General features: G+C 40.5%; 1 protein-coding gene across 1 annotated transcript in view; it reads right to left on the bottom strand.

Annotated features, from left to right (window-relative positions):
- COL22A1 (collagen type XXII alpha 1 chain) overlaps positions 1-12,187 on the bottom strand; it is a 332,005-nt gene that overhangs the window by 44,680 nt on the left and 275,138 nt on the right. The window contains exons 47-49 of the mRNA XM_008983195.5: positions 7,839-7,892; positions 6,107-6,160; positions 70-123 (exon numbers count right to left, since the gene is read on the bottom strand). Coding sequence (XP_008981443.1) covers positions 70-123; positions 6,107-6,160; positions 7,839-7,892 — 162 coding nt within the window. The remainder of the gene's footprint in view (positions 1-69; positions 124-6,106; positions 6,161-7,838; positions 7,893-12,187) is intronic.

Below are 12,187 nucleotides of genomic sequence, written 5' to 3'. Positions count from 1 at the left end.
GTAAACACTTGGGGTTCTGGAAAGGCTAAAGATAGACTTCAAACAGATCCCAATCCTTGAGGAACTTACAGGTGACCCTTGGATTCCTGGTGGTCCAGCAGCTCCTGAAATTCCATCTGCCCCCTAAAAAAGACAAGGCAGAAAGCAAGTTTCTTGTGCATCTGGACAGAGGTCATTAGCACCCTCTGCTTTGAATACAAAGCAATTGATATGGTTGGTTATTTGTCCTCTCCAAATCTCACGCTGAAATGTGATTTCCAATATTGGAAGGAAACGTGAGGCCCGATGGGAGGTGATTGAATCATGGGGACAGATCTCTCATGAAGGGTTTAGCACAATCCCCCGGGTGATAAGTCAGCTCCCACTCAGCTCATGAAAGATCTGGTTGTTTAAAACTCTAGGACCTCCCTTCCCTTGGTCACTGGCTCCTGCTCTTGCCATCTGACACACCTAGCCTTCCACTATGATGGGAAGTTCACTGCAGTCTCTTCAGACGTCAAGCAGATGCTGGTACCATGTTTGTACAGCCTACAGACCTGAGCCAATAAAACCTCTTTTCTTTTTTTTTTTTTTGAGACAGAGTTTCGCTCTTGTTACCCAGGCTGGAGTGCAATGGCACGATCTCGGCTCACCGCAACCACCGCCTCCTGGGTTCAGGCAATTCTCCTGCCTCAGCCTCCTGAGTAGCTGGGATCACAGGCACGCGCCACCATGCCCAGCTAATTTTTTGTATTTTTAGTAGAGACGGGGTTTCACCATGTTAACCAGGATGGTCTCAATCTCTTGACATCATGATCCACCCGCCTCGGCCTCCCAAAGTGCTGGGATCACAGGCTTGAACCACCGCGCCCAGCCTAAAACCTCTTTTCTTTTTTTTAGATATGTATTATGTGTGCATGTATGAATCTATGTATGTATGTATCTAAAGCATGTCTTTTCTGGAGTCCTTCCATTGCATGTGTATTTCATTTCTTATTCCATTTTTACTTATGAAATTCAAGTTTAACATTTTTGTCTTGTTTATTTTTATGTGAAATTCATGTTCCTGGACTTTTATTTTTTTATTTATTTTATTTTATTTTTTTATTGAGTAGAGGTGAGGAACTAGGATGTTGAAAAGTAAAAAAAGGAGAGAAGGAGAGGAAGAAAGAGGAATAAAAAGAGGGAGAGAGAACAGGAATATTGCTTCATTCTAAAAATGGGTATTAATAATGGCCGATCAATATTTTGTGTATTTAAAATGGAGAACTCTATAAATATTTATTGAGTTTACTTGTTCCGGATCTGAGTTGAAGTCCTGGATATCCTTATTAATTTTATGTCTCGTTGAGTCTAAATCTCGTTATGGGTCTGGGTATTAAGATCTCTTATTGTTGCATTGATCCTTTTACCACTGTATCCTTGTTGCTTTGAAATCTATTTTATCAAATGTGAGAATTGCAACTCCTGCTTTTTGTTTATTTATTTATTTTTGCTCTCCATTTGGTTGGTAAATTTTTCTCCAACCCTTTGTTTTGAGTCTTTGTGTATCTTTGGATATACCGTTAGGTTTTGGCTGTATCTTTTGATTGGGGGATTTAGTCGATTTAAATTTAGGGTTATTGCCATTTGATGTTAACTGGCTATTTTATCCATTCATTGATGTAAATTCTTCTTTATGTTGATGCTCTTTACTTTTTGGTATATTTTTAGAAAGGCTTATACTGGTTGTTCCTTTCTATGTATAATGCTTCTTTCAGAAGTTCTTGTAAAGCAGGCCTGGTGGTAATAAAATCTCTGAGTACTTGCTAGTTCATAAAAGATTTTATTTTTCCTTCAATTGTGAAGCTTAGTTTGGCAGGATATGAGATTCTAGGCTGAAAGTTCTGTTGTTTAAGTATGTTGAATATTGGCCCCCACTCTCTTCTGGCTTGTAGGGTTTCTGCTGAGAGATCTGCTGTAAGTCTAATAGGCTTCCCTTTATGGGTAACCTGGTCTTTCTCTCTGGCTGCCCTTAGTATTTTCTCCTTTGTTTCGATCCTGGTGAATCTAACGATTATGTGCCTTGGGGTTTCTCTTCTTGAGGAATATATTTGTGGTGTTCTCTGTATTACCTGAAGTTGAATAGGGTCCTGCTTTGCTAGATTGGGAAAATTTTCCTGGATAATATCCTGAAAAGTATTTTCCAGCTTGGATTCATTCTCTCCATCACATTCAGGTACACCAATCAAACGTAGATTGGGTCTTTTCACATAGTCCCATATTTCTTGGAGACTTTGCTTATTCCTTTTCATCCTTTTTCCTCTATTCTTGTCTTGTCATTTTATTTCATTAAGTTGGTCTTCGACCTCTGATATCTTTTCTTTGTAAATTATTCAACCTCAGGTATTTCTTCATAGCCATGTAAAAACAGCCCAATACATCAACACACAGATCTTATATGCTGTGCCCCCTCCTAGCTTCCTGAACCACAGATATTTCAAATGTGCTTCTTCCTCTTCATCAGGCTGAGCTATTCTCTGGGAATACAATATATTTGGAGAAGAGCACTCACATCGTAGGAAGGGACAATGCATTAGCCAGCCAGTCACCCCTTTGAACACAGTAAATGAACTCGCTTCAGGATGGGCATTTTAAGCTAATATCAAGGAATATTACAGGACAAAAAGCAAATGAACAACTAGATTTATCTTCCAGGTGATTAGAAAGGCAATCACTGTGTCAAGTCAAGGGTGAAGAGATGCACAGATGGATAAATGGAAGACTTCTATGCCAATCAGCAAGCAGCTTAAAGTGAGCTCCAGGCACACTTTTGCCTGAGGTTCTTGCATATGTTGTTTCTTCCCCTTATATTCCAGTCCCCCACATATGCAGAAGCCTCATGCCCTCCCACCGTGCAGGTCTTAGCTCATGTATCAGCATCTCAGTGAAAGGTTTTCTGCCTACCAGACCCACAATGGAAAGATCTATCCTTCATCATCCCTGCTCTGGGGAGGTCCCTTTTCTGTCTACCTTCCTCCATAGCACCTGCAAACATCTGTCATGCTAGTGTTTATTGATTTCTTATTTATTTTTATCATCTAGCTCTCTCCTTCCACACACCTACTTCATGAGATCAAGAACTACCATTTTATTTCTTTCTTCATTGGAACTAAAACAGTTCCTGGGATATAGTAAGTAATATTCTTGAAAAAATGAATGAATTAGAAGTTGAACTGACTGGGTTATGAAGGCAGTTCTTTAGACGAATTCACACATGTGCCTCTTACTATCTTTGGTTGAGTCATGTAAGATCTCTAAGCTTTAATTTCCTTAACTGTGAAAGGCTGGAAATTGCACATGCCTTTAGGAAGGGGAGGAGTAATGAGGCAGTGCTTACAAGGTGTCAGGTACAGAAGAAAGAGTACTAGTTAAGAGTGCAGCCTCTTAGAGTCAGAGTTCCTGAGCTCACATCCTACTTCTTCGCTGAATAGCTGTATAATCCTAGGAAAGCTACTTGACCCCTCTGTATCCCAGTTCCTTTGTAAAATGAAGGAAAAGAACAGTGCCTATTTTATGCAGGTTGTTGAGAGAATGGAATTCATGACACATAAGGGTCCAACAGGAGCTTTCCATGAATGTGTCTATTGTTCGCCCCATGACAAGGAATCCTGCAGATATTAACTAAACATGGAAGTATAAATAAGCAAGTTCCCACAGTACTCTATTGATGTCTTTCTGGCAGCCTTTATTTAATTGTTACAAATTTTTACTGAGTGTCTAAATCGTACCAGATGAGTCCAATTTTAGAGATATAAAAGTGACTACATCATGGTCTTAGACCTCAAGGAAATCTGATATAACTGCATGACAAACTTCTGGGGAAGGGTGCAGCTGGATTTGTCTCTACTGCTTCTACTACGTAGGGACCCAGTAAATGTTCACAAAATAAAGGGAAAATGAATATTTTAATGAGTAGCCTAAGGTTCATGCTTGAATTCAACATCTAGTCAAAGCTAAAATAACAAATCTCGATTGTTCTACATAACTTTAATAAAAAGCTTCTGGCATCCTAGAGTCTGGAAACTTGCCAAGTTGGAATAAAATCCCCTACTGCATATGGGGATGGGGTTAGGGTTTTATCTGGAAGAAGGATGCTGACTGAGCACCAGAAAATAAACACTAAAAGAAAGAGCTTTGTCAGCTCAGTACCCATATCCCTGCATATTTCCAACAGGGTCTGACAATTAATAAGCACTTGAAAACAAGCAACAACAACAAAGAACAAAACTAAAACAACACAGGCATGACCAGAAAGGTTAATTTTCTGCTCTGGAATTGCTTCTGCGTGATTGGCTGGTGAACCTAAACAGGAGCTGCCTCAGCGTCCATTCTCACAGGCAATTAACAGTACAAGGCACGACACAAAACAGAAGCTCAATAAACATCTGCCAAGTGAACTGAAAGCATTAATCAGCTGGAGACAGACAAGCTGGCTTCTGATGATGATGGTTTCTGCCTCCGATTCATCATCTAGCATGAGAATAAGAAACCAGGAGTCGTTTCCTACAGTAGTCACGGAGTTCTAACTTACAGCACTTTCCAGTGAGAAGAGGGTTTTGTTTTCACTGAGAACATGTTAGAGAGTTTGGAACTACCAGGGCAGAGTGGGGATGAGGCATTAATCCAATGTTCATTTTCTGAGAACCTCAGCTATTAAGTAGTACAGGGAAGCTAATGTCATTATATAAAATTATTCATGAATAAACTATTTTTAAGTAAAATTAGTTCCCTTTCAAATGCCCCTCTTTGCTTAATACTAGCACCTCTCCCTAGTACCGATTGTATCAGCATCATTATCAGTTTCTCTTTTTGCTGATTGTCAGATGCTACAAGATCCAATAATATGCAAATAGAGTGCAAAGCAATGACTAAGTGAAATTATAAACCTTGAAAGAATTGTAGAATTTTGTGAAGTTAAACAACAGCAAACTGATCAATTCCCTACAATATCCTTCACAAATGTGCACATGGCAGAGTTGGGCCAGGTAAGATGTGAGGCTGAGAAATTAAAAACAAAATTAATATCAAAGGCACTTGGGAGGAAAGTGTGTTGGATATTAAAGACTTAAAGTAGGCTTTCTGGGAAACTGAATAGTGCTTTTGTAGATAATTCACCGTTTTATGAGTTTGCTGTAAAAGTCAACATGAAGTAAAAGATGCCATTTCATACTTTCATATAATTTTATTGAAAATACTCACTTAAAATGACTTTATTCTACTAATTAACATACAGTTACAACTAGAAGTTGAGCTGTTTAAAAAGAAGACAAAGCAAGCTTAGTTTCATATATTTTAAATTTATACTCCTAACTGAACCTCTTTTCACTATACTTTCTAACAGGGTATTCCCTATTTGAAGGGAGTTCCTTTCCAGTGGTCTTTCAGTAATTCCATAAATCCTCTCCTTGCAAGGTCTTAGAAAAGGGTCTCATGTAGAACCCATGGGAAATCCCTGGGGACTTGGCAGGGACACTCATTCCCAGTGCCTGTTGCCATGGTTACCCATGACGGATATGTGGGCTGCAACAGCAGCGCACTCCAATCAGAGGAGGAACATGAGTAATCTATGAGCAGCCTACACTGAAGGGAGAGGGAAATGCTGAGAAGGGCATCAGTCAATATCAAGGCTACAAATACTATAAGAACAGAGAGAACATTTGCTCAGGGGGCCCAATGGAGATCAGTGAGATAACATTCAGACAGGCTCCCCATAAAATGGGGAAAGCTGCTTACGATTTCTCATTTACTTCCTTCTTTGTTTAACATCAGAACCTTGACATATGGGCTTCCTACCCACCCAAGCTCAATTTGCAAAAAGAAGAAGCAAGTCTGTCTGTCTTTGCCAATGTCCTTCAGTCCCAGCGTCACTCTAATTACATGGTCCATCAAGCTTACTCCACACCCTCTGCACTTTCCCCTATATGCCTGTGGGATTTGCATTTTTAGATCATCCCTGCCACCTTTTGGGTATTGGCCCATCCTTTAAAATGAGAGATATATTCAGCATCATACCATGCCTGGTGAGTAGAGATGTGCATTCAAATGTCAAGGCCCCAAGAGGAAGAGACTAAAGAGGATTACTTACTGGTGGCCCAGGGCTCCCTGGGGGCCCCATGAAACCTGGAACTCCAGGATGACCCTACGAAAACACAAGATGCAATTCTTTCAAATGACTCGAAAAATACTTTTTTAACTTTGCACAAATATCAAATTTCAGGAAACAATCCAGAATCCATGTTCTAACCCCACTAACCATTTCAGCTAAAGACACCAACAACAAAAAACATTTTATATATCAATAGGTTGAGATACTACCAAATGATATTTATGAAAACAGGTATGTCCTGAAAGTGGATTTGTTTCAAAATAATGTGTGGGCAGAGGGTGTGGAGATATGGCTGAGTATATAAGTGAAAACAAGAGGGGTCATAATAATTGAAAGATGTTGTGGTCAAGTGCTGGGTACAGAAGGGTTCATTTTATTACAGTCTTTATTCTTTAGATATGCTTGAAGTGTTTCATAATAAAAACATAAAGAAAAATCAATCCACACAGACACAGTGTACACAGTGGAGATGGTTAGGTTAACTCAATTACAGCCTTCATATTCTGGCAGTTATTTAAGCAAGAGATTAGTTTGTCTATGTGTAGAGGGGTCTGTTGCATATTATAGAATCAGCTGAAAAAGTTATAGAACAAAGCTTGACATCTACCACTTAGCCTTGTAGAACAATGTTATGAAACCAAACAAACCACCAAGAAAGAAACGATTCTCTGCCCTCCACCTCCAAGCCTTACCACTGAAACCTCAGGCTACAGCATTCAATGTAGACTACATTGCCTTTGATAAGTCATTCTTATAAGAATAATCCAAACACATTTTGTTTTTCCAAATACAGAAGAGATTTTAGCTGAGGAGCTCATTCAGACTTTGAGCACAGCTCTCATCTCACTGCTTGTGGGTTACTCGTTCATGTGCCTCCACCCTCACTGAACTGCAAGCCCACTGAGGTCAGGAGTTTGTCCATAACTCATTCCAGATCACAGGTGCAGTGCCTGGCATGTAATTGGCTGACAATGAGCACTGGCTGTGAGATGTGGACTAAAGGGAGGAGTACAGGGGATGGCAGATAAGAGAGGAGAGTAACAAGAACGGGGAAAAGGATGATGGCAGCAAAGCAGAAGGATAACAGCCATTTCCACTGGCAGGAAGGCTGGTAGAATTGGAATGGGCAGAAATCAGCTGGTCGCACTGGATAGAGGACGATAGGGAGGCTTGGTCAGATCCACAGAGAGCAGCAAGCCCTCATTGGTCCCATCCTATAGCATGGTAGGAACAGTGGTCCAGCAAGCCTGGATGTGCACTGACCAGAGCATGGAGTGTCTGTGAAGCATTTCAGCTAGCACCAAGAGAGCCAGGCAACAGTTACTTGAGATGATAGGAGGAAAGAAGGGGGAATTTTGTAATAAATGACTACCATTTCAGTGAAAAGAAACGGTAAAGGTAAAATAGTACAGGAAGGAAGGAAGGAAGGAAGGAAGGAAGGAAGGAAGGAAGGAAGGAAGGGAGGGAGGGAGGGAGGGAGGGAGGGAGGGAGGGAGGGAGGGAGGGAGGGAGGGCTCCTCAGATAATTCAGGGAGAGAGGGGACTTACAATAAACCAGAGATAACAAGATGAAAACCATGAAAATGAGATTTTAAAAAATCCTGCTATAGGCAAAGAAGAGACAAGGAATGACATTGTACAGTGGAAGCCGCCTTGGAAAAACAGTGATCCTTCCTGGGGATGAATGGTTCCTTATAGAGTAAATTTTTACCTGATCACCTTTCTGTCCAACCTCACCATCTGCACCACGTTCTCCTTGACTTCCCTTGAGAGAAAAAAAAAGAAAGAAATGTCACCGGAAATTCTCTTAGAGAAACAAAAAGCATTTTACGCATTCATTTATCTACTCATTAATTCCCCAAAATATCTTATCAATTTCCTTTGGTAGCTCAGGTACACTGGCAGCAGATAGACAGAAACAGATCCTCGTTGAGGATGTGTTGATAAAATGGCTTAACTGGGATTTGGGGCTGGGGAGGCAGGCAGGGCTCATTTCTTTGAGCACCCTGCATGTCAACATCTGATGTTAGAGTTAGTTGTAGGCATTGGAAACCATTAAATAGATATGTAATTGTCCTAGGTTCTAGCTGTGGGTATAGGGTGGAATATGCTAGTGGTACAGGCTATAGAGAAAAGGGTCAGTTAGAAGAAAGGGGTGTTCCAGGTGTGGCAGGAAAAGAAGCAGAATAAACCCAAGGTCTGCAGGCCTTGCAGAACAGGTGTGAGGGTGAGGGAGAAGGAGAAGTTTACATGGTGGCGGGCAAGAGCAGCAGCACCACACAGGAAGCTTTGGAAGAATTTATCCATGCATAAGATTCTTGCTCCCTCCCTTACTAGCTGTGAGACTTCGAGGAGTTTTGTAACCTACAAGAACAAGAAAATAATGATGCCTATCCATGAAATGTTAGAGAATGAAATAATAGATGGGAAACAGCAGAGAGCTCAGAACACAGTGAAAGCTCAATAAATCTTAGTTATCTTTATTATCTTTATTATTTTGCATTTTAATTCTGGCTTTGCCACTTGCTAACTGTGTGTCATTGGACAAAATACTTAAACTCTCTGCCTTCTTCTAAAATGAAAATGATAAAATAATATCTTTGTCATGGGGTTACTGTGAGAGTGAAATGACCTAAAATATACAAAGTGCTCAGACTTAGGACAGGATGTATGTTTGTCATCAATAAACATTAGCTATCATCATTCTCAAGGTCATTATCACCATCATGATCACCATGATCGTTACCATCACCATCATTATTATTCCATAATCATCACCATCATAGTCACTATCACGAGAGCTGTTATCACTGTTACCACCACACCATCGTCATCCTCATCTTCACCATCATGATCACTGTCATTGTCTGCATAATGATCAACACCACCCTACTGTGATCATCACCATCATCCTCATCCTCACTATTGTCCTTGTCATCATCATGATCATCAAGATGCTCAAAACAAACAACCTGCTAAAAATACTTTTTGCAGACGACCCATGAAAGTAACATCCAAAGGTTCCAATCCTCTGTTTTCTACTTTAGCTCTGCATTTACTGTGTTAACAAGTGCACAATGTTTTTAAACAAAAACATTTCAATTCCTTTAAAATGATGTTTTATGCAGTAAATAGGTTTGTGGCAGTAGGTCAATCTTAGCTGTGGTTCCATGCCTGTGGCCCTTTATCTTTGCATTCTTAAGCATATCATGTCTTTTATCCTCTCTGGTCTCAGTTTGTTTCTCTAGTAAATAAAGGATGAGGGGCAGGTCCATCTAGGAGGGTCCTTCCAGGGATCCAGAACCCCACGGTTCTCTCATGGAAATATCAAGTCCAGCCCTCTTTCAATCCAGACTGTGCTACCACCTCAGCAGACCACTGTTAACAATGACTACATAATAATCCTCCCTCTCTCCCTGTGTTATAATGGGAGGGTTAGGTGAGCTCATATCTGTGAAGTGCTAAATATCATTGTTTAGAAGAGAAAAGAAATGGAGTCAGAGAGAAAGAGCATTTCTTCCGATGTTTTTGCATGGAATTATTTTCACTGTTTCTAAATCTAAACAAAGCCAGTGTGCCTGCCTGCAGACCATGTTGTAATCAATGAAGAGAAGTGACACAGAAGAGCCCACTGCTTCCTTAACATTTAGGACAACTGCCTTAAAAGTAAGTGGCTTTCTTTCAAATCCCAGCCCTCAGTCTGGGTTTTGAGTAGTTTCAACACTCATGTAGCAACAATGAAAATGTCAGCAGCTCAAGGATCTCCACAGTTGTCCCTTTCTCCTACTCCAACGTAGTCAGGGATCAAAGCAAACATACCCACCCCCAAGCCTGACTCACTTCCTTCCAGAGACGGGGGCTGACATTTAGAGAGCCCCGACTCTTCCAGGAACTCTGCCAAGGCTTCCCACGTGATATCCCATTACATGTATTTCCTTGTTTATATCCTGAACTGATGCAAAAATATTTAATATGTCTATATTCTCTTACTGAACCAGTAAGTCTACTCTATGAGATAGGGCTTATTATCAGAGTATTAGATTATAAATCTGAAGACCAGACCAGTTCCGTCATTCACCTGAGCTCACACAGCTCATACATAGAAAGCAAGGTCGGGAATCTAATCCAGATCCATCCGTCTCATGATCAGATACCCAAGCTGGCTTTCTCTGCCCATTTTACTTTTCCAGCTATTTTCCTAGACCATGATGCCTTGTCCAAGTGCTTTCAAAATGTCGAGGGTACTGGATTTATAATCAGAAAGACTGAGTGATCATGCTGAGCATGGGCCAGATGCCTTTCTATACACTGGAGGTACAATAATTAACGAAAGAGATAAAAACCCTGCCCACTGGGAATTCATATTCCAGGGAGATTATCAGTTCATCATTTTGCTAGTTTAGTCCTCTTGAAGAGCCATTTTAAGGATGTAATTCCCCCTGTTGAAAATAAAAAAGCTTTGCCCTACTCTGTTTACTGAAAACATTTACTTTAGAAAACTTGTTAATTGTGAGGTGTGTTTTTGGTTTTGTGGGATTTTTTTTGGGAGGGCAGGTCTCTTTGAAAGGTGTGTAAATACTTTTAAAAGCTAAATGAGCCTTTTGCTAGCCTTGTGACCCAGGAACACAGGAATGTTTTTTCTCAAGTACCTAGGAACCATCTCTTGGAGACAGAATCAGAAAAGAAGATAGCATTCCTATCTATCTCCCAGCTCCTGTGAAACAACAGAAGCCCAACTTCAGCAGATGCCTGACTCCAAGTTGCAAATCTATCTTCTGCCATAAAGTTGTAAGAAGTTCACTTTTGCTTTGAATAAGGTCAGTTAGTTAATACAGACACACAGATGACCACTGCAATTATCAGGTGAATCTGGGAAGAAATGTGATGTCACTAAATCCTCTTACTTGAGAACGAGTTACTGCTTATCTTAACGTGTGTGATAGGTGGTTGTATCAGAGGGGCTATCTCAAAGTAAGATTTATTTCTGTCTTTGCAATCACTTAGCATATTGTCTGTAATGCAAGTCACATTCTGGTTATAAAATTGTTTTCTTTCTCTTCTACGTTCATGGAAAACGTCTCTGAATTTGGAGGAGATTCTGTTTTTAATTATATTTTTTCCAGGATCATCACATGCTAAGCACACGATAAAACAATTACTTGGAAGTTACATTCATATCAGGAATTGCTGTAAGAGTGCTGTCCTTCATGAATATGCTGAACGGGCAATTTTCTCAAAAGGCTTTCAAACTGTCGAGGACAGGGACTAAACTTTCCCAAGTTAGTAACTCTCTACTACTCTCAGAAGAAACCCTGCTCCTAAACTTTTACATGCTATTGTCCTGCTTGGAAACCTTTCTCCAGGGATAGCTGGTAAATTCCTGACTAACTCTCCAATGCAACTAAAATCCTACCTCCTCCAGGTGCCTTCACAGGTTACCCCTTGTTCCATGGTGTTCTTTTTTTTTTTTTTTTTTTTAAGTCATTTACTCTTCTCCTGACAATTTGTTGTGGTTGGAGGACCACTTGCAGGTACCTGTATTAAATGCTTCCTACATGACGCGCTTTGTAAATTCGCCCTTCTTTAGTTCTTGCATCCTCATTATGAGACAGGTTGTATAGGTCTTTTTCAGATGAGGGACCCAAGGTTTAGATAAATAAATGCCCACGCCATATAATTAGCAAGCTAAATTTACTCAGCTAATAAGAGCACATTGGGGACCACTGGTTTCCAGAGCCCAGGCCTGTGCCCATGGCTCTTGTTGGCTTCCAGCCTTCATCAGACATTCCTAAGTGTTTGCCGCAAGCTTGTGGGTCTTTATTTTCTATCACGGTATCAGGCTATGGAATGAATGGCCCATATCTGACCTTTCTCTATACCTCCTGACTTGAAAGGAAACTGTTAAGGTGATACTTTGTGAGACTTTTCCAGAATTGTGGCAGTTATGGATGGGAAGAGTTTTCTACTCTGGGAAAGAGCATGGAGTAACTGGCTCTGGGTTATTTTCTAGACAGGATGGGAATCCCAGGGCTTTTTCTGGCACTGCCAATGGCAGCAGGT

Source organism: Callithrix jacchus, chromosome 16, assembly GCF_049354715.1.
Source record: "Callithrix jacchus isolate 240 chromosome 16, calJac240_pri, whole genome shotgun sequence".
Taxonomy (NCBI): Eukaryota; Metazoa; Chordata; class Mammalia; order Primates; family Cebidae; genus Callithrix; species Callithrix jacchus.
The sequence above is the reverse complement of the archived record's forward strand: the minus strand, read 5'-3'. Positions and strand labels throughout refer to the sequence as shown.